Source organism: Nanorana parkeri, unplaced genomic scaffold (genome assembly GCF_000935625.1).
Source record: "Nanorana parkeri isolate BGI_ZX_2015 unplaced genomic scaffold, ASM93562v1 scaffold535, whole genome shotgun sequence".
NCBI lineage: Eukaryota > Metazoa > Chordata > Amphibia > Anura > Dicroglossidae > Nanorana > Nanorana parkeri.
This window is the reverse complement of record NW_017306803.1, coordinates 700,864-724,423: the sequence shown is the minus strand read 5'-3', so window position 1 is coordinate 724,423 and position 23,560 is coordinate 700,864. Positions and strand designations below refer to the sequence as shown.

The 23,560-nt window shown below is 40.7% G+C and overlaps 1 protein-coding gene across 4 annotated transcripts in view; it reads left to right on the top strand.

The window, feature by feature from the left end:
• The window catches only part of SIPA1L1 (signal induced proliferation associated 1 like 1), a 148,865-nt gene that overhangs the window by 115,816 nt on the left and 9,489 nt on the right, over positions 1 to 23,560 (top strand). For 2 of the 4 annotated variants that reach the window (XM_018561636.1, XM_018561635.1), the window contains exons 13-18: positions 9,489 to 9,607; positions 11,109 to 11,548; positions 15,108 to 15,347; positions 15,777 to 15,936; positions 19,796 to 20,003; positions 23,161 to 23,307. In XM_018561636.1, the coding sequence (XP_018417138.1) occupies positions 9,489 to 9,607; positions 11,109 to 11,548; positions 15,108 to 15,347; positions 15,777 to 15,936; positions 19,796 to 20,003; positions 23,161 to 23,307 (1,314 nt within the window). The remainder of the gene's footprint in view (positions 1 to 9,488; positions 9,608 to 11,108; positions 11,549 to 15,107; positions 15,348 to 15,776; positions 15,937 to 19,795; positions 20,004 to 23,160; positions 23,308 to 23,560) is intronic. The other 2 variants (XM_018561638.1, XM_018561637.1) reach the window with 2 other exon arrangements.

Here is a 23,560-nt window from a genome sequence, read left to right as displayed (position 1 = left end):
TGCACCGACACCGATTTTTCGGTATCGAGTAAGAGTACCAATATTTTGCTTTCGCTACTCGCCGATATCGAGTACCGTTACCGCTGCTTCCGCTGGCATGGAGCCGGCTTCCCGGGCAATCAGGAAGGCGGGCAACGAATAATGACGTGCCACCTGCTTTCTGATCTCCCGGGAAGCCGGCTCCATGTTGTTTGGCCGGCTCGTTTGTGATTGACCAGGAAATTGGCTTCCCAGCCAATCAGCATCGAGCCGACTTCCCGGACAATCAGTAAACCAGGCAGCAAGTAATGACCCACCTGCCGGCTTCCTGATTGGCGGGGAAGCCGGCTCCATGCTGATTGGCTGGGAAGCTGGCTTCCCAGCCAATCAGCATGGAGCAATCTTCCCCCGGGCCAATCAAGAAGCCGGGCGACTGGTATTGATTCACCTCCCAGCTTCCCGATTGGCCAGGAACCCCGCTTCATGCTGATTGGCTGCGAAGCTGGCTACCCGGCCATTCAGCATCGATCCGGCCCAAACAGCATGGAGTACTTGCCCAAATACTCGGTATTGGTGCATCCCTAATTTTTTTCATGCATTGTAAAATAATTGATTGATTTTTTTTAAAGAATTGATCACAATTGGCACAATTAATGATGCATTTAGATTTGAGGTGCATGGCTTTACTACAGCCCAAAGTCCTAGATGGCTTTAATCAAACACTGATCCTCTTGACAGCTACTTTAGCTAGTGGACTAACCTCTACCAAACACTTTTCAAGGATGTATTCATAGTTCATACCATGCAAAGGATTTTAACCTGATTGATTCAATAGGTACTTTTAGACTGAAAATGTTTGCCAGTGGTACTTTGTCCGTAAAATCAATTTGGAATCCAGGCTGTATTTTACCAGTCCTTAGATGGGGTGCCTGCATTAGTTTTCTCTTCTCATGTTTTTCCTCTATTTTTACCTTTTAGATTCTGTGAATTTAACCGTTTCTGTCACTTGGTGGCTACGATCACCCCTCATTGCATCTATGGAGAGAGCCATGGTTTCTCACCCAGGCTTCTAAATGTCTGCATTTATTTGTCTCCATTATGTGGGGGGATTGAGAGATTAGTAGTTTACAAAAAAAAGATAAGATTGTTCTCATTTCTGTTCAGCTCTGATGAAATGACAAGAACACTGTATTTTAGGCAAGATCAAAAAGTATTTTCTGTACTTGCTGACAATGTTCTGTGCCTGAAAAATAAAAACGATTGCATTTACTGCTTCTAAGATCTGGTAAGCTGAAATATATGACATTTTCGTTCTAGGGCTTATATCCTTTACATTGTTCTGCCTGGGATATGACTGCTCCCTGTAATTAAATAATCCTAGAACCACTCCAGAGAAAAACACCTGTATAACTATACAAATTATACCCAGTGCGATGTGTGAGACCCAGACAGACATACCTTGCTGTATATTGAGGTTATTATAGATATCTGCAGTGAGAAAATGCATGCCAAGACTGTCACCAATAATACCCCAGTTGTTCCTCAGGTATGACTAGTCTTTTGTGGGATTGGGATGTTTACCTAATAAGATCATGTTGCTCTTTTATCAAAATAGTATACATGTAAATATTGTTGCACATATATTTGTACTATAAACATCAGGTCCTAAAGACTGCTTATATAAAATGTTTTTTCAGCTAATTTGCATTTCTATTACATTTCACAATTAAGCTGTCAGATGAGCTAAAATATTAGCTGAATAAAGCATCTGCATTGCGGGAATCAAATTCAGTTCCTTCTTTTGTTAGACATGCGTTGCAGTTTGTGCTGCATAATAAATACAGCGCATCAATATTCTGTGTGCCCCATCTCATGGGAATTAATCAAGTTTGGAGTATGGTAATATTTTTTTTATTTTCTGTAACATCTATTCTTTAAAAAACAAAACAGCTGAGCCATGTCAAAGGAGATTCTAACCAACGAGGTGATTGTTTTTTGGGTTGTGGCTTCTTTTTTCTTTTGCAAAGATTTGCAGTTAATTTCTGTTTTAAACACATTCTGTTCATAGTAGGGATGCACCGATACCGGGTTTTCGGTATCAAGTACAAATACCGATATTTATATTTCGGTACTCGCCATTACCAGTTCTTCTGCTAGCATGGAACTCCACGGCTCCATTCTGATTGGCTGCAAAGCTGGCTTCCCATCCGCCATGAGCTGGCCAAACAGAATGGAGTCGGCTTCCCGGCGAGTCATTTACCCAGCGGCTGGCTTCCTGATTGGCCGGGAAGGCGGCTCCATGCTCCCTCTGACCAGAAGTTCCGGTATCAGGGAAGGTATCGGAGCATTTGGGTGCCCAAATACTCGGTGCCGTTACCGATACTAGTATCCTTGCATTCATAGTTCATAGCATGGTATATGGTATCTTGTGGAGGCATAGCTTATAGGATGATCTGAACAAAACCAAACATCCAGGGCTCAATTCACTGAACATTACCGCATGAGATAATATAGTCACGTGCCCTTTTTAGGTGAGATATCACATGTGATAAGAAAATGGTCAATTTATTTAAAAAAAGAAAAAAATGCAAGATAAATAAGCAAAAACTGTAAAAATAAATAAATAAATAAATAAATATTGCAAGTAAAAAAAATAGTTCAGGTCCCAAAAAAAAGTATGGGGTAATTATCATATGGCTGTGTCAGTTGGTATTTGCAGTCTGTTAGCCTGTGGTAGTGTGTAAGTGTTCATAACCACCAATATGAGGCAATGTAAGTATTCCAAAACACATTGCTGGAATATATTTTACACCTTAGCTGGTTTCTAATTTAATGGGTGCAATTGATTGCACCTATTTGTCTTTTTTTCACTGGAAATTACCAAAAAAGAAAAAGGTGAAAAAATTAAGCCTAAATGATGAGATAAATACTGCATGCTTAACGCAATATCTAATTTAATAAATAACTAATAGATTTTAGTGAATTGTATACTTATTTTACTGCAAAACTTCATATGGTATTTATCTCATGGTGAATTGAGCCCCCAATCTCTTGGGATAGTTTTCAGAACTTTCAATCCAACTTTTTTTTTACATATTGTGAAGGCCATAGTACTACAATCGATTTGAAACAAAGATTGTATGCATGTAAGCTTTCGATGGTGTCCATTGCATTCAAATTTATCATCAAGATATTGGCCATGTGAAATGTATATTCAGCGAAGACATGCTTCAATGATGTCTCTGGTTTCCTTCCAATTGACAGTAACCTGCCTCCTAAATACATACAGGTGAATAGTATTTAAGTTTTCCGGCTTCTAAGAACTAGCTTGGTTGTTTTTTTGCTTTGGAAGAGTTGGAGCCAGAAAGCTTAGCACACAAATTTTAGGCAGAAATATATTTTGCCACATATCACATTTACCACATTTTACACTTTTTCAGGCTTGAAAAATGTTTAACGCTTTAAAAAGGAATAGGTACTCACTAGTCTATCAGTGTAACCCTAAACCCTGACCTTACACTAAACACTAAAGGTAACGAGGTAGGCTTAATTAACCTAGCACTCATAGTAATCTTGGGTGAAGTTTAAACTGTCATGATGATAATAGACAGGGCTCGAAAAATCCACTCGTCTGCTCGTCTGTGACGAGCAGACAGTGGAGCCCGACGAGCAGCTTCCCGGCCGGCCGTTGTAATGACACGGCCGGCCGGGAGCTTTACATTCAAGATCGGGCGTCTCGAGAGACGCTCGATCGCTTGTATCAGAAGCTGTCACTGCCGTTGCCGGTCCCGAGATCCGCTGTGCCCGATGCGGCCGGGACCGGCACGGCTCTGTGACAGGAGATCAAAGGGAGTTCAGTACACAAACTCCCTTTGATCTCCTCTCAGTCCCCGAATGCAGGAAGTGATGTATGTTACATCACTTCCTGCATTCAGTTTTACTCTCCAGCTAGAGAAGCTGATGAAGCCGATCTCGGCTTCATCAGCTTCTCTGGAGGTCCCTAGGTGGCATTAGGGGTCTTGGAGACCCCTGATGTCTCCCTAAAGAGGACCTGTCATGTAAATTGGCTATCCCTTAGGGGGCTTCTTAGCCCGCCATGTAATAGCAATAAAGTTGTATGTAAAAAAAAAAAGTAGTAAAAAAATGAAATTCATAAAGAAAGAAGCATTTATTTTTTTAACATTTTTTTTAAGTCCGCGCCCCCCTAATACACACGCATATATGCGTCAGGTGCGCCTCCAGCCGCACATGTTGCATATCCCTGCAAACGGAGTGAGAGCAATCATTTTAGAGCCATTAAGGCCGCGTTCACACATGGGCGTTTTACAGCGCTGATCGACGCGCTGTAAAAAGCACTGCGAGTGAAATCCCATTATTTCCTATGGGCATGGTTCTCACTTGGGCGTATTTCAGCGTGTCGGAATGTGCTGAAAAACGCCCTATGCCCAAAGAAGTACAGGAGCTTCTTTGGGGCGTATTTCCGCGCGTATCCATTAGGATACAGCCGGATAGCCCTCGTCAAACGCACGTTTTGTGGGCTGCAAATCGCGGTTAAAACATGCACCGCAAAACGCGCGTCATACACGCATATTTCGAACGCCTAGGTGGGAACCCAGCTTAAAGGAGAACTATGAGGTGAGTGCTTTTCACTCACCTCATAGTTCTAGCCGACCTGTGACAATGAGACTGTCACAGGTCGGCTCAGTAGATCGCGAAGTGAGCGAACACATACCGGTGTTCGCTCACTTCTCGATCCTGTCACGGCACAGAGCCGTGACAGGGGAGGGGCTGGATTCCCCCCTCCCCACTCCAATCCGCCAGCGCTGACTGGCGGAACGGACGGGGAGGGGGCAGATACAGCTGGCTCTGCCTCTAGATAGGCAGAGCCAGCTGTCACTCACGCAGCTGGGCGGATCCAGACATAATTGTCAGGATCTGCTTCAGCTGCGGCATCTCAGTATACCGCGAGCAGCAGCTCTCTATATACTGAGCTTAGGGTAATGGGAGGACGCTAGTTTGTGTCCTGCCGTTACCCTAAGGAAAACTATGTGGAAAATCCCTAACCCCATATTTCTCCTTTAATCACTGATAACACTAAACTGATGAACAGTAAAAGCGTTTTAATCGTCACCTATAGGCGTTTTTTGCGGGAGCACGCAATTTAAGGCTTGACATGTTTGGTGTCTATTTACCCGACGTGACCCTGACTTTTATGTTTTACTAAAAATATGGGTAAGAATAAATGTTTTATAACATAATGTAGGGAAACTTTTTTTTGTTTTTTTTTACATTTATGGTACTTTTTAAATTGTATAGTAAAAAAAAATACCCCCGTGGTGATTATATACCTCCAAAAGAAAGCTCTATCTGTCCCCAAACTTTTTTAACATAAATTGCAAGGCTATAGTCCGGTCATGCTGACTGGTGAAATTTTTGACTGACTGGTGAGACACTATCAAATTTTTCAAGCCCTGATAATAGAGGTGATCATTATGTTGAAAGTGTCATATCTCCGGGCAATCCACTTCACCTTGCAGTGGGGCTACCCCCAGACTCCAAGGGTTGTCTGCTCATTTATGTCTAGGAGATGCTTTAAAGCAGATTTACTTACGCGATCCTCACTCACCTCTTCCCCCTCCACTCTGGCTTGGCGTACTCAAGTCTATCGGCCTTTCAGTGTTCCCACCCCCCCCCCCCCCCCACCGCAAGGGGAGGTTTTTCTTTTTCACAAAGATAGGCTTTAAGGCTTTGGTGTTAGTATACACTGCACCTAAATATCTGCTGAAAAAAACAGCACCAAAATCATAACCCCTGAATCAAATCATTTAAAAAAAAACCAAATCAGACAATGCAATGGCTTTTGCCAGCAGGTTTTATAAATGCCTTACAAAGGTATCCTACTTTGGGATAGTTTGGTTTGAGGCGATATATACTACCCTGCTTCCCCGAAAATAAGACCTACCCCGAAATTTTAGACCTAGTACCATTTTTGGGAACTGCTAAAATATAAGACCTACCCTGAAAATAAGACTTAGTTGTGACCATTCCCAGGGTCGGTGGTGGCATAAGTGTGAACTTGAAGAGCCACGGGAGAGAATCAGCGGTGCCATCTCTAGAGGAAGCACGGTGGCAGCGCAGGCAGCAGAGCCGCATAAGCCGATGCCTCCTCTATAGCGCCAGCTCCTGTCACAGGCGGAGTGATACCAAATGCACTCTGCCTGTGAGGAATCGATAGTGAAAGCGTGCTTGGAAAGGTATGGCACCCCAGATTGCCCTGATCAATCTATTCTTAACTTTGCCATTTTGGATTATTTAATTTAGATTTGCATTAACTTTGGATTGTTATACATAAAAAAAAAAAAAAAAATAAGACCTACCCCGAAAATAAGACCTAGTGTGTTTTTTTGAGCCACAAAAAATATAAGACGGTGTCTTATTTTCGGGGAAACACGGTATATGTAGACTACACTTAATTCTGGAATAAAAAATATTATATTTAATTTATACAAATGGTTTTGTGCTAAGGGACTTTATTCAAAGCTACCTTGATAAAGTTATATCAATTATATGATATCAAGAGTTGCTTAGTAACCCATTTCTGGATTGTGAAGCCATCTGTTCAGTTACTGTATGTGCGCATTTCAATACGGCAAACCAGCAATTAAGCAGCTCCATAATTTCTTAGAGGGACAGAATGTGTGTGTGATTTTTTTTTTTCCCTTTCTGCTGCAGATGTTTTGTTCCCTCGAGATGGTAACAGTGAATTCATTTGTAGGACATGTTTCTCCTGCTGTTATTTAGATTAGATTTTTTAATGCTAAATGAATAATGCAATCACAGTCATGGGTTGGCAATGTCCAAATATTTAAAACCACGAAAAAAACATTTACATATTCTATGAGTTAGTGGGCAATATACATACTTTGTTATAGTCTGGACTGTTGTGCAAGTTTTATTCTACATATCTTTACGATTATGCTGCAGGGTACAAAATAAAGTATTAGTTGCCCATCTGTATTGTACTAATGGGTAGTATGTGGTACACCCTGCTTCATGAGATGGTTACTGTTTACTGACCGTTTTTAACCGTGCCATGGGAGTTTTGGAGCCAGACTGTGCTAAATTAGATTTTTTTTTGTATCCAGGACTACTAAATGCAGTGATGAGCATAATTTAAAACCCATTCATTTTAAAATTGCATCATTCTGTAAGCTTCATAGGGAAGCCAAGCTAAATAGGTCAGGGAAGACTTCCAATTGCCAGGCTAAGGTTTTATGGAGGATTTCAAGATGTTCCCAGGTCCCTTGGGTGATATACCACCTGTATGTTGAGATGGTCATGGTTACTCCATGCAACAGGGTGACAACACAGCAGCACAATTGGGAAATAGGGACAGAACATTGTCACACTATAATAGAAAGTTCCTGGACAAGGACCTTTTATGGCACTATCGCCATTTAATACGTTTAAAGTGTATGTAAATCATACACAGTACATGTCAGAACATTTTAATGAAAATATCCCTCAATAATCAAAACCTCAATAATTAGTGTCAAAACCTAATCTCAACAAGAGTATTGGCAGCCAACACACTACTATGAATAAACAATTCAAACAAAAAAGAGAGACGTGAAGGAATCACCCCATATAACAGTGTATGTGAATCCAGTCCAATATTTATTCCACTGAAGTAAACTTCTGAATAACCATATCACATGGCAGTGTTAGAAATAAGAGTTAACTGCTCGTTTTAGTCTAAGGTCTAAAATAAAAGTTATACTCACCTGATCCTCTGAGCTGGCTTGCTCTTAGATTTGATTGGTGAGTGTTATCACAGCGCTATAGGTATTTAAGTAAACTAAATACGAATTAATATTACAGCTAAATCCCATATGGTGAAACCTAAAAATAAAATTAGAACATGTGATATTTAATTAGGTGAAAACCATAATATTCACAGTGAAAAAAATGTATTTAAACAGCTGAAGGGTCTTCAAAGGGACCTAATCAGTGTTCAATAAATACCATTTAAAGCATAAGGTTGCTAAAGTGATAGTGTGGCAGAATTCTATTCAGTGTTAACAGAATAACCTTTAAAGCATGAAGCTCCTTAAGTGATACAATGTGACAAGATATCAATGAAATAAAAACACTAATATATCATAACAATCACAGTGATGGGTGATATTACAAATTGCTAAGTTGCTAAATAAGACTCAGTGAACAAAATTTCCAGTGAAAAAAGGTTTTAGGAATTGAAAAAAACTCCTTAAAAAGTCTCAATCCCTGATATAAAAAAATGTTTAAATAGCAGAAAAAACGGCAAGCACACAAATGTTCAGCAGCTTTTCCTCGCCCGCTCTGCAGCCCCCCAAGCGATGGTTACTCACCAGATGGTGTGTGAAAATTAAGCCCCTCTCAGAGGTGTGGGTATGGTCCCCCAGCTCTCCCACCGATGCGTGCAGGATTCCCACGACAATAGAGCGGATACCGGCAGGTGTCTTCGCTAACAGCACCGCAACGGATCCAGCTAACTGTCCACGGCAGGACCCCGGCTCCTCTTCCTCACGAACAACTGATGTTTTTACTCCTGGTCTCGATGGTGAATCGAATGAAAAACAATAGCCTTCATGGTGCAGTATGAAGCAGTTAAGTTTATTTAAAATTAACAGCTCACATGGAATTTTAAAATGTATTCGGCCGGCCCGACATAAAATAGAAACTGATAAAACAACTCGTGTTGGAAAGATCTGCCCCTTGCTCTTAGATTTGTCCTTCCAGCCACTCTGCCGATTAATCGATTATTGAAAAAGTTGACAACTTTTTCAATAATCGATTATAATCGATTATGTCGATTAGTTGTTGCAGCCCTACTCTCCCCCTCCGCAGCAGTGGTGTAAGGATCCTTGAGTCATCACATCCAATACACTGTGTATCAGACATGAGGATGCCAAGGAACATACCATTGTTGCAGTGCAAGAGGCTCCCAGGGAGCACTGTGACAGCCCGCCATCCCCCGAGGTTCGGGTGAGGTATAACTTTTATTTTAGGGCCGAGACGAAAACGAGCAATTAACCCTTGCAGAGCGGAGATGGCCCCACAGTAAGGGTTAATAAAAAAAAATTCCTAGAGTTGTTCTTTCCAGAAAAACAATGTCATTTTCCTTGAGGAAAAGTAGCACACTACTATTGCTGACCTTTCCCTTTGACAACGCTAGCTCCCTGGCTGCCATTCTGATCCGATAGCTTCAGTACTGACTTGAAAAAAATGTGCAGATTCACTTTCTTTCCTGTTTTGCATGCTTGTTTTGGGTCCGTGTTTCAAGGTGTGGAACCCAAAAAGAACTAAGATACTAATATTTCCAGAAGGAGATCAGCAATTACATCCTCTGTATTTCTTTTAGTAAACTTTTCCTTTTGTGTGAAGACCCTTTGAAAACGTGTGTATGCAGAAAGATTATATTATACAGCGGCCGCAGTAAGCTTGAAAGTAGTTTGTTTGTATTACAGAGCCAACATGTCACCTGCCTGCAGTGTCTAAGGTACATCCATCATACAGAGACAGCCCGACAGGAAGACTGATCCGTCAAGATCCTGTTCTACATCTTTCGCCTCACAAACAGGGACAGGTGCATTTAAACATTCTTTACAATCTTTCATTTTATAGTTGTTTTTTACTATTTATAGTCTTTGTTTAAATATTTGTGGGTAGTGAATGACCGTATAATTTGTATTTTTTATTTCATTATTTAAACACCACAGTTGTTATATAGCGAAGGGACTATGTAATTCTGATTTTGTCTGGCACAGATCAGTTTCAGGTGCAAATAGTGGAAAAGCCTTCCCTTCTTAAGGTGCCCACACACCTTGCGATAATCGTACGATAATCGTGGGTAATCCCGCGATCGTACGATTATCGCAAGGTGTGTGGAAGGCGTGTGTGACCTCTGCTACTGTAAGGTGGCACGGCTTTTATCTTAGAAACATGTACAAACCCCCGCCGAGAATCGTACGATTGTCGGCGGGTGTGTGGCATGTTCGTAAGATAAATGCCGCACGGGCCGGTGTGCGCAAGCGCACACTGCCCGTTCAGCATTGCGGTCATTGGAAGCCCGCCCCTCAGCGGGGTGGGCTTGCGATCATCGCAAGTACGATCTGCCTGTCCAAGATAGGTAGATCGTACGTTTTTTTAATTACCTTACAACCATCGCAAGACAAAAGTCTTGCGATGGTTGTAAGGTGTGTGCCCAGCCTAACACAGTCAGGTTACTTCCCTAGCAAGCCACACTGAATGCAAAATGACAAACTCATAGGGCAGCAATTCACTGAAACTGGAGCAGCTGTGCATAGTAACCAATCTGCTATCTTCAGCTTGTTCAGTTAAGCTATGAAAATGAAAGAGAGAAGTTGATTGGTTGACATACACAGCTGCTACAGATTTTGTCTGCTCCAGTCTTTGAAAATTCCCTTCTAAAGGTTTTAGGGCTGGTTCACACCACAAAGAGTGCATTCCAGAGCATTCGGCCTCTGGAACACAGCCCGGCTGGCTCTCTGCATTCAGGAGCGGTGCATTGAAGTGAATGGCACCGCAGCCACGACTCCCGCCCGCAGTGTGATCACTCAAACGCGTGGCACATTAGTGCCTGTGTTCCAATCCAGTGTGATCTGATAAAATAGTACATGCAGCATTTTTGCGGATCGCACTGGACCTGAACGCAGGCACTAATGTGTCACGCGTTTGGGTGTGGGCAATCGCACTGCGGACAGGAGGCGTGGCTGCGGTGCTATTCACTTAAACACAGGGAGTCGGCCGGTTTGCGTTCCAGAGCTGCTGGTTTCCTAAAAGCATTAACTAAAAAAAGAGACCCATTGGTAATGCTTGTGAATATGAATAGAACTGAGAATTTAGATGCCGGGGACTTTGTAACATAAACCAAAATATGTGAGGCTTGTGACCAAAACTGCCAACATCCTTCCATATTGATTACGTATAACATTTTACTGGTCTTGCTTTGCTTCTAATCATATCTCCTCAACACCATTCTTCTCTCTGGTTTTAAATAGTATATTATTGGTCAGTTATTCGTAAAGTAACTTTTTAATATTGAACATAACCATATTGTTTTGCAGACCGACAGCCATTACTCCAGTCACTCCAGCACCAATACTCTTTCTAGCAATGCGTCCAGCGCTCATAGTGAAGAAAAGTGGTATGACAGTGGTGAGCGGCTTGACTCGGACAGCTACGGCTACATACAAGGGACTTCCGCTGATAGTGGCATTGACACCACCTCGTATAGCAACAATCATGTCAACTCTAATCTTCCTGGGGCTTCTGCCACCTCCCCGCGTTCTGGTCATCCCAAGGAAAAAGTGGCGCCTCTGTGGCACAGCGTCAGTGATGTGGGATTGATCTCTGATAGGACTTGTGACAAAGACTCTCAAGCTGTGGATGGAATAAGAGAATCTCCTGTCACTATGGAGAATCACACTAAAGTCCCAATAGGCACCAAGCCTTTAACCAGAGAAAACAGCGCCTACAGCCTCAGTGATGCTGCATCTCATACCAGGTAGTGGCCAGTATTTTTTTTTGTATATTTTTTTTTTATGCACTAATCTTTCTCTCTGCGGTGTGATAGTAATGGTGGTGGGTTCGTATGCACCATCAAATCTTTTTACCCTAACCTGCCATCAGAGCAAGATGCAGGTCTGGTACTCTTTCAGCTTTTACTGCAGACTTCCACCTTAGGTAATTTTTTCCACAGTAAAAGAATTGTCTTTCTACTCAGACTTCACACTTGCATGACATATAACCATATAAAATAACCATATAAAATGAGTAGAGACAAATTTTGAAATGTGGTTTTCACAATATTGAGTATTATTTATTTTGTTCTTAATATAGTTACAACTGCAGTTTTTACACATGGACATTGTACAGTCTGTTCTTACTGTAGAATACATTAACTTTCTCTTAGTAAAATTTTTGATTGAAATACTACGCTGAGAGGTTGGGTTTATCTAAGTCTCTTATTAATGGTATTATTTTACTAAAATACTTTGTGTGGTGGCTAATTAGTAGAGGGCCATTTATTAGAATTTGCGTTAATAATCTTCCCACCCTGCTGAGCTTAAAAGAGAACTATGGGGTTACCTTTTTATCCTATAGTTTTCTTTAGCGTCACTGGAGGACATATACTAACCTCCTCCCGTAACCCAAAGCTCAGTATATAGCTCGCTATATACTGAGAGCGACGCAGCCATGACGGATCCCGACAATACTGTTGAGATTCACCCAGCTGGCTGATTGACAGCGGGCTCTGCCTACCCCCTCCCCCGTCTGTTGCTCCAGTTAGCGCTGGAGGATCAGGGCGGGTGGGAATCCCTACGGGGAGCAGTGACTAGCGGTCACCCCTCTCTGCAGGGAGATGATCAAGAAGTGAGCGAGTGACGGTATGTGTTTGCTTACTTCCCGGTCAATAGAGCCGACATGTGACATGTAAATCACTCGCCTCATTTTGTCTTTAAGTATGGTTCTGCCAAGAGTCTATGACAAACTCTGCCATGCACAAGTTACAGTAATTAAAAGCAGATTGTTCAAGTTTTATAAATAATGATTTTAGGTATGTTTAAAAATGTTTGGAAGTATATCACAAGTTGGATGTTTTCTTAATTTTTGGTTCAGAAACATACTTTAAAGAAAATAAGTTATTGTAGAGCATTGGGATTTATATTTGGCATCTTATTTAACATAATGTGCTTTGTCTGAGACTGGCAGTTTACCATAAAGTGAAACTACAACACCCTATCCCTTACAGCCAAGGAAGGTGCTAGCTTAGCCTCTAATTGGATTGCAGTTGCCATGGTACTGCACCTGTGATCAGCTATGACAGCAGCCATTTGAGGGCTTAGAAGTTCGTTTACAAGCTGAAATAACACAGTCAACCTTGACCGTTGGCATGCCTCAAAATTAACTGTTTTGGGAGACATTAAGTTGGTGGGTAAAGTTTCAGGGATCACCTGAATTTTGGCAGTTGCCGACTTGTTAATTGCCTGACCTCACATTCTCTCTCAACTCCTGAGGAGCCAAACATATATCAAATTTATTTCCACACATTATTGGTTCTCTTTGTGGTCACTTTTAGATTTGTAGAGCAGCTAGGTGTTATAAGTCACATGAGTTGCTCATTAATACCAAGGCTTCCTGAGTCTGGTGATGTAGGAACATATTGTTGAGCCTGTGGTATGGTCCCTGTAGGCTGAGTGATCTTAAACATGTAAATACACGGTTACAATTCCATACGAAAAATCTTGTCAGAACATTCGATAATGCTGTCAGAGACTTGACAAATATCATTCAAAATTTCGTTTGATTCTAACAATAAATAAATGGAGTTTCCCAAACAAAACCACATTTACTGTTTGGTTTGTTCAGGAAAAATTTTCCTTCTGCTCCTTCGATTTTTTTCCGTCACTGGTTGAAAACGATCTAACCGTGTATAGCCTTTTTAGTTGTTCATTTAAATGCATAGCTGTGTCAGAATGTAGAACATTTTGAAAAATTCAGAAGTAAATGAGATATTTATGTTGAGTGTTTATAGTGGGATTCATATGTGAACTTGAACCAGCATGCTGTCATCCAACATTTTCCAGTTCAGGATCTGACCGATAGCATGGCCCAGTGTGTAAGGAGCAGTCCTCTGGTGTTATCAGAGCTCATGCATGAAAAAAACGCACAATCTCTTATGCCATACAGTTAAGTGAAAATGTTAACGTTACATGCTGTACCTTTTATAGTTGGGGTAGAAATTTACATATGTTAAAGAGGGAACAGGTTTTTTGGGGGGTTTTTTCGGTAAATGTATACAAGTGCAACACACATCAAATATTCACTTACATTACAAGTAATGTATCAAGTGGTAAACACTTCAATAAATTATGTACATAAATAAAGATGTCTATTAAAAGATGTCTATTAAAAGATGTTTTGGGCTAACCATTCTCAATAATGTCAATTGATTTGGCATTTCCATACTCATTTGTCTTTTAAATCACTGTCCACATAACTGTTTTACTCTCAGTGGCCACTTTATTGGGTACACCCGCTCATTTAGCCAAACAACGAATAATGTGGTATCAACTCAAGCATTCAGACATAATCAAATGGTTTAGTTTTTGTTCAACTAAATAATAGAAAGGGAGCGATGCATGATCTGAACAACTTAACGTGGAATGATTGTCCATGCCAGATATTGTGGTTGCAAAATCTGAAAAACTGTGGACCTCCTGGGATTGTCACTCTAGAGTTTACAGAGAATGGTGCATAAAACATACAGTGAGGGATAGTTCTGTGTGCAAAACCTTTTGAAAACCGTTAGAATGACCAGACACTTGTTCAAGCTCCTACTACTGCTCAGACAACCACAAATAACGACTTTCTCCACTGGTGAGCAGGATGACCTCTCTGAAAGCACGCATGTCAAATCTTGAAATGGATGGGCCAGAGCAGAAGACAATGCTAAGTTCAACTCTTGATGGCCAAAAACAGGAAGAGGTTCTAGTGAGTAAGTAATTGCAAAACTGGAAGGCCGAAATTTTTCAGTACATTGCCTGGTCTAGCAGATCTTGATTTCTGATCAGAATTTGATATTTACACCAATGAATCCTTTTAGATGACAAAGAGCAAGATGTTTTCTTCATGGATCAAATCTGCCTGAATGACATTTTTCGGTGTTGTCATCAGTTACATTAGTCATCAGGTAAAATACCATTCTATGAAGATTTCAGGCTATTCTAAAGGCAAAAAAAAAACCTCCTACGTTTCTATAGATAGGTGCGCCTAATAAAGTGGCCAGTGAGTGTATATAGTTTACTAGAAGAACACAACATTTTCCTAAAAAACTAATAACCAGATTGATCCCCGTGTTGCATATAAACATGAGTGTTTAAAACCTAAATGACCATATTCTCCCTGTGTTCACTTGACTGCGTTTTAGTGAAGGTGCGCTAATGGTAAAACCAATTTTTTGTGGCAAGCTATGGCTCAAACCCTGGATATGGTGTAAATTATCTACAAAGTGGGTGGAAAAAAACAGCAATTAAGATTAGCTTTCTCTCATTCTCCCCCAGCACCATGAGCTCTCGGCACTCGGCAAGTCCCGTTGTTTTCACTAGTGCCAGAAGTTCACCTAAGGAAGAGTCTCACTCTGCCACTTCCCCACAGCTCGCACCTTCTTTCTCCTCTTCCTCCACCTCCCCTTCTGGTCCTAGGACTTTCTACCCTCGCCAGGGGGCTACCAGCAAGTACCTGATTGGATGGAAAAAACCTGAAGGGACTATAAACTCTGTGGGCTTTATGGATTCAAGAAAGTAAGAGCCCTTTCTGTTCTGTTGTCAAATCGTAAAAACAATGTCATGTGACTTGGCAAATTCTTCTGAGGTTTTGTATGCTACGCAAGATTGGAAAGAGCCAATACACACTTTTGTGCTATTACAATCCGCATAGCCTTTTGGAATGTGTTGCATGTTTTAAATTTGCAGCTTTGTTTCCTGACAAATTCCTTCTATTTGTCTCTTTATTTATGTCACAAAGAGAAATTTGAGTCCAGGTTTCTTCCTTTTAACAGGTATTGACGCATGAGTTTGTGGTGGTTATGACAAAACCTAGACTTTTTCTCCTTTCTCTGCTTTCCTCCATCGCTTTTAGTTTGTATTGATAAGTCTTCACCGTGTATTCTTTCTCTTTAATTCACTTGTCACTTTCCTAATCTTCCGTTTCTGTTTTTTTTTCAATAAAAGACGACACCAGATTGATTGTGTGGAGATGCCACCCACCAGGCTGCGTGCATCAATCAGAGACCTGCAGGCATCCCCGAAGAGGGTGTCTACAGTTCAAGAGGACCTTAAGAAGCTAATTGACTTGGAGAATTCACCTACAGGATCAGAAAAGTCATTCAAGGTAAACCCACAAAATGTTAACCATCATTTATTGCCACAACAAATGTTTTACCAGTTGAAATCTTATATATTTTAAAATACTGAAAGGAAACCAGGCTTCTAAAAACAAATATACGCAAACCAATAACCATATCCAGGTAGGAGATTATATTTATTTAGAAGCCTTTTGTCTTCTCATTGCATGCTTTAAAAGTATGCTGTGCCCGTGCATAGTTCTTAAAGGAGAACTATGAGGCGAGTGAAAATCATAGTTCGAGCCGACGTGTGACAATGAAGCTGTCACATTGTTCCGGCTGCGGCGTCTCGGTATGTCGCGAGCTGTAGCTTGCGGTATACTGAGCTTTGGGTAACGGGAGACGCTAGTTTGTGTCCTCCCGTTACCCTTAGGAGAACTATTGGGAAAAGCACTGACCCCATAGTTCTCCTTTTAAGGAGTGGTTTCGCATGTTCTTTGCACATAAATACTCATTAATGTTCACTTTTAGAAGTGTCTCTTTGCTGCTTCATAGCTTAAGCTAACCAGACATAAGCAAGTACCGGAAAATGACAGCTAGCCAATAAAATGAAGACTCTGATTTACAATTACATAAAAAGTCTTATTTCAGGCGCTGTTGTGGTTGAAGGCCAGGTGTCTTTCTAGTCCCATAGATGAGGTCCATGGGGCTTGTACTGAAAAAGGAGCAGATCATTCATTTTTCTGCAAACTACATGATGCTGTCAAACCTCTGAAGTCACAACATATCTCCTGTAGTTATAATCAAGCAATGTGTGCACTGCACTGTAAGAGCAAAATCCCTCATAGTGTTCTGAGCTTTTTATAATGGTTCGTCCAGGGCATACTGTTTCCTTGACAACAGTGCAGTAAGTGCTCCCCTCTGTGTTTAAAGCTGAAAAAAAAGTGTTGGAAAATAGCAGGTTATGTTAAGATGTCAGGGCTCCTTTCCATGCTGAGCTGATAACTTATGTCTAAATATGTTACTGTTTTTCATACAATAATACGCTAGTTTATTCTCAAGTGTCTTAATAGATATTTATGGTGGCCATACACCCATTTTGATCTTAGTTGATATAGGGGGGCGTCAGGTGCGGCCTCTAACATCACCAAATGGCTGCACATAATGTTCAATGTATGTAATTCTACAGGAATCAGTCAGAAACTATACAGTGTGTTGTATAATAGATGGTCCGAAACTGCTGGTACCAGCATGGTCAAAGAACATGAACATGGTCAAGGATTGCAGACATGCTGCAGAAGACTATGGACACATTACAAGAGACTTCTTAAGCATTACAATCCCTTAACAATCCAGTTTTCCCTCCAAACCCCTTAAAAATTACTGGCGCCACATTTTATATCACCCTCCTCAAGATCCATTAAAAAAAGGTAGAGAGAACGCAAAAAGAGAAAAAAAAATAGGCAACACAGAAAAGTAAGCAAATGTAACTGAAGTAAACAAAATAAATTAGTATAAACCAGTTTAATGACTATTTTCCTTCAGTTACCTTGAGCAGGCTCCTAGGCAAAGAAAACACTGACTACTGGCTGCTGAGAGCTGCACAGTAAGTACCGAAGGGCCACAGGTCGGAAACCACAGCCATACATGGTACAATCCCTGCAAGCGGGCATACCTGAGTTGAACATCTAGAAACTCAGGTGTATTTTGGACTGTGCAGGTCTTCCCTAGAGGGCAGTACTGGGCCATATATTAGCTCATAATCATACACAAGTATTCCAGTGCATTTCAGCGCTATTAGATGACAATTCTCTGTTCTACTGAAAAAGTTTGTCACCTGTTGGCAAAGTCATCGAGATGATGGTGGCAGATCCTACATATGCTTTCAAGGATAAGCAAATGTCTTACAACCCATCATTCTCGATTGGACATCTACCTGTCTCAGTTCGGACTTCTTTCCCATACAAGTAGGCAGCCTGCAGGCCAGTGAATTTGCTTGTTCTTATTTACATGATGTTAAACTTTTACTTTTAAATAATGTAATTCATGCAGCATAAATATCATTTTTCTAAGCATAAATATCATCAACATAGAAAAGGTAGTTTTAAACTATATCACAATTCCAAACGCAGCTGAAAAGGTGATGCATAATATGTGTATGCAATTAGCAAAGTTTGCTATTATGAAATAATGTCATTTAGTAATTTGATATTCAAGTGTTTAACCCCTTCATGACTGAGGTTACAGCCCCGATGCTGGCGACGTACACTGTACGTCGTCAGTCACGAAGGGGTTAAAGTGTAGAAAATTCTGAGCAATTGAAACAAAATGCCATCTTAGAGCCCACCTCTGTGCCTTATTCAAGACTACATTCACTTTCTTATGTGGCTTTGACATCTGACCTCAAGCCTGCTCACCTTTATAACTAAGCCATGCTCCCAACTGCTCCACTGACCAGAGAAAGTAATTTTATTGGCCAGCAAGGCACTCTCATTGGATAAAGGGCTGTTAAAGGCGGGGTCATCACTGGGTGTGTGGGTGAGGCTTAGGCCTCAAATCAAGGCGGTCGTGTCTATAGCAAGTATAGTGAAAGTACCAAATGAGGCACCCACAAAGCTTTTTAAGATGTTTTGAGTATCTTAAGTTTCATATAATCAAAAAGTTTGCTAAAGCAATTTGAGATTTAAGTAGGCCACATAAATGATGCCTTTAATTGGCACTTTAATTGGTCAATGCTCAAACTTTTTTTTTAATAATGAATCCAGATCAAACAAACATTGGCAAGTAAAGTATTTCTTTAGATTTTTGCCCAACCACTTACAGTTTCTATATTTGCAAAATCCCAGGGGACGGGGCAGTCTTCGTCACCTATCCATCTACTAGCTTGGAGGAAGGAGGAGTTGGGAGCAGGGAAGTTGCTTATCTTGCCTCGCCACACACAACTTACTAGCACACCCAAGGGTGGCTCCATAGGACCCTGCAAGGCAAGAGATATGTTCTATACTTGACATCTATTCCCAACTGTTTAAACATGGTGATAGATCTGTATTGGTTTTGGGCAGCCATCGCATAAGAAGCATAGGTCCATTGCTTGCAAGCAGCATCATACCACACACTGTCAGAAATTATAAGACCACATTCTAAGAAGGTTTGACACTGTTTTGAAGGCAAAAGCTTGCCTTGCTTATTTTTAGTTTCTTGACACACACACATGCTATATTGTTGGCTAATGAAATCCAGACAAGTAGAATTCTCAAAAAAGAAAGTCAGTAATGGGTTGACTACTTTTTTTCCTCTTGGTATACCAGAGGATTCAGTCTGCTTTCTCTATTTTGCAGAATTATTTGTTGAAGGTAGAAACCAAATATATTATGATTGCTTGATTACGGGTGTGCAAAAAATCTCCGTGCCTATCAGTTTCAGGGATGATCACCCCAAGCAGAAGTAACTGAAATAACTTTGTGTTACTTACATGTTTGGGAAACAATTTATTTTCGAATACATAACATTTTTGTAGCTTGCTCAACTCTGAGGTCAGAGCCTTGAAAATATAGATCAGTAGGTGCTCTTTTCTAACGATTTCAGACTTCAAATACAACTTGTGTTTAAGCGTCAATAAACATAGTGATCAATAAATTACTGTCAACTGTGACTGAACTCATGATGGTATTTCTTGAAGTTATTTAATAAATTCTCTTGTAAAAAAAAAAAATTATTAAAAAGATATAATTTATGCACAGTTGAAATGCAGCATGATATAGAAATCTAATGGTGCCTACGTTATGATATTTTTTAGTCTTCTTACAAGCTCTTTATTGTTTCATCCAGTAATGTCAAAGAAGATACACATGCAACAGTTCTAGAAAATACAACCACATAAAGGGTTTTTTTTTCTTCTCCTTCCAGTCATCTTTTCCTACAACTCCAACTACCAAGCGGTCTTTGCACAGAACACTTTCTGATGAGAGCATTTACAGCAGCCAGCGAGAGATGGTATTCATCAATGCACGCACATCACTCCTGGACCAGGCGCTGCCCAATGATGTCCTCTTCAGTAGCACCTACCCATCTCTGAATAAGTCTCTGCAAATGCGCAGACCATCATATACTCTTGGTATGCACTCGGTACATGGTGAGAAATGTTACCATATCATATGTTGGAACGCATTTATATAGATTTTTTTTGTTTTACTATCCTGGAAGATATATGCCCAAACACTGGCATTCTCTTTTCAGTGTTCGACCCTCCAATGTAATCAGCAGTGATACTAGCAGGAGCTGCAACCTTTTAAAACCCCCTGCAAGTAAACCATTAGCCATAATCTAGTAAAATGCTGTCGACTGTTCTAATCCAGCTGTTGTCAGAAACATAACCAACGTTCTAGAAATTTGGACCAGTCTTTAAATGCAAAAATGATCAATTGGATCAGGGCATCCTACCACCAACCTTGACATAGAAATATAGATACATAAAGTGTTAGCAGTAAGTTGCCTGGATGCATCTTCTTTTTTGTAACCAAAAGCTGGTAGTGGTTGCTTATACTTGTTCTGTGTACGGCCAGCATTAATTTTCCTTTTTTATTTTTATTCAATGTGAAGCATATACATTCGTTTTTTCCTAAATAAGTGTTAAGAGAGTTCACTGTATTGCTGGCATGGCGTCTACCCTGCTGTTTTGGTTTGTAGCTTGGTCTGGCCATATGACATGTAGCATCCTAAAAAAGAAATTCTATAATTGGTGTCTGTAAGGCCTGAGTGCATTTCTATATTGTGTTCCTTTAGATCACTTCCAGTGTGGCTTTTGTATAACTACAAATCTGTGTGACCTCCGCACTCAAATCCTTATATAAATTAAAAGTAAGAATGCATAGTAGACACTTCAGTTTTAGGCATTTGGGAATTGAAGCATTTTCAAATACTTGCAACCTTGCTTGGTGTTTGATACCCTAGTTCCTTCAGCCTTTGTAGCCTTTCCACAATATACTCATTTGTATATACTGAAACTGCTGTTCTCCACCATTTTGTATTTGCCCCCTCTATATACACACAGCCCAACACTGTACAATGCTCGTACCAATTCTCAATTATACTGGAGCTGTTATTTGCCCACTATTCCTTCTAATAAATAATGAAAAACCACCACGGCATCATTGTAGTAAAATGTTTTTGTTGTATGTGTTTGTCTGTTATGTGCGGTTATGTGCGGTATTTAGGCAACATATGGGAAAATGGCATTATTTAATTGCATTCTGGGTCACAGTGCTATTTTCCTGAAAAAAAAAACAAAGTACGTTTTATGTTGCTTAAACATGCAAACAATTAATATTTCTATTTTTAAAACAAACAATGTGTGTCTTAATGCTGCCCATTAACTGGAAAATAAACCCTAATTATACTGAGAATAACTTACGGTGGTTTTGGAATGTGGCAATTTCTGTGTTTTTTTTTTATTTCATGTCTCCTACTAAGTGCTCAGAAACTGCATTCTGTACACAATAAACAATTCTAAAGAACATTTCCAAGCTTCAGCCCCTTTCATATATCAACAATTATTTACAGCAACGTGATTATAATTATCTTTGTTGCAGTTCGGTTGTGTTTGCAAACAGAGTCTGATTGTCTAAATTATCAGCTATTGAAAATGTTGGTCTATTCTAAATCAATGAAAGCGAATTATTAACATGTTCGGGGTAGTGGGCATTTGACTATGAGGAATTGTGCATGGCATCTTGCAGTTAAGTAAACTGTCTGCTGTTTCAGAACCTTTGGTCTAAGATGCATGCCTCTAAATGCTATTTTGTATCTGAAGTAGCCACAGAGCATTATTATTATTGTTGTTTGTTTATTTTTTAATAAAGTCAAGTTAAATTTTATGTTGATCCTGTGTCTCTTCGGCTGGGTTCACACTTTTTTGTAGTTAACGAGCATTGTTTTGCAGTGCATTATGTTAAACAAGCCCTTGAATGGGCTTGCAATGCACAAAATGAATGGGCTGGCAATGCACGAAAACATTTATGGGACTGCCAGTGACCTCTGAAACAGAGTAGGCATGCTCCATTCCAGTAAAAGGATCGGTCACATTCCCTTCTAATCTGTTGGTTTTATATCTACCTAAAGTACTGCAACCTTGTGCAGACATGTTCAAAGAGAAATATTAACACAGTTGTACCAGGTACTGAGGGTATTGATCTAAATCTGATGTCGTATGCTGTAGTTGCTCCCTATATTGACTCTGTTAGGGGAAATGTATAGATGCTGGCATCTCCTTTCAAAATTTTAGATCCCAGATCCCTGGCTGTTATTCTGAAGCCTTGCATCGATGCTGTCAGAATTTCTGATCTCTATACTTGTTCCAGGTCAGAGATTCAGACATTGACAGCTTGCTTATTCCAGGTCTGCGGTCTTGAAGCCAGACCCAGTTAGCTAGCATCAAGGATGCCAGAAATGGCAGCTCCCCTTTGTGTTTCATGACCGTCACTTAAATAAGTTTAATTTGTTGTGTGTAGTTAAGAAGCCAGGGAGAAAAGCACATACAAGGGTGAAACTGGTGCAGTGCAGGTGTTCTCTGGTGGATCCAATGATTAGATGGTTTCCTCAGGGACAAGACGTAACACCTAAAACCCAGTGCAGGTTTTGTCTGACTGTTCTTGCTCTGGATGCCAGTAGATGTTTTAGAGCTAAGGGCCCGTTCGCACCATCTCTGCTTGTTATTTGCACAGTTCCTTGCAATTAATGCATGGTACCAGACAACACAGCCCTCGTGCCATTACAGAGCGGAAGGTGTGTTGCATGCCATTCATTTGAATGGCACCCCAAACTTACCTCCTGCCCGCAGTGCGATCGGCTGTGCCGTAACAGGCGGTACCACGAATACCATGTGTTGCAGTGGAATTGAAAAATTCACGCACTATTTTTTCAATCACAACACACGGTATTTGTGGCACTGCGGATGGCGGCACGCCTAATCGTACTGCGGATGGGGGGTATGTTTGGGGTGCCATTCAAATGAATGGCACGCAACGCACCTCCCGCTCTGTAATGGCACGAGGGCTGTGTTGTCTGGTACTGTGCAAATGAATAGCACGCAACGCACCTCCCACACTGTAATCGGGCAGGAGGTGCGTTGTGCTGTATCGCGCATTAATTGCACGGAACCATGCTGTTAACACACACAGATGGTGTGAACGGGCCCTAAATGCCAGCTTAAGCAGTTATTGTCATGCATGTGGAATTTTCAAAAAGTATGCAACACCTTTTTTTGTATTTTCCAGGTGAATTTTCTGCCTCTGATACCTCCCTCACAGACATTCATGATCAAAGAAGGCAGCCTATGTCTGACCCTGGACTAATGCCCTTGCCAGCTGTTGCATCTGACCTAGAGTGGTCAAACTTGGTGGATGCTGCCAAAGCCTTTGAAGGTAAGAATTTTAAACTAAACAGGCAGTACAAAACTACTATGTTTTACAAACCAGCGTTTCTTAGCCTTTTTTCAGTCATGGCACCTTTTAAAATTAAGCAAATTCTTGAGGCACCCCAGTCTAAAATGTAAAAATCCGTGTCCCCCCTTCCACAAAATAAAAATCCAAACCAGACTAATATCCTAGGAAGGGGTCTGGTATGGATTTTAAGGTGGGACCCTATGCAAAAATTAAAAACAATGTGGGGTAGTAC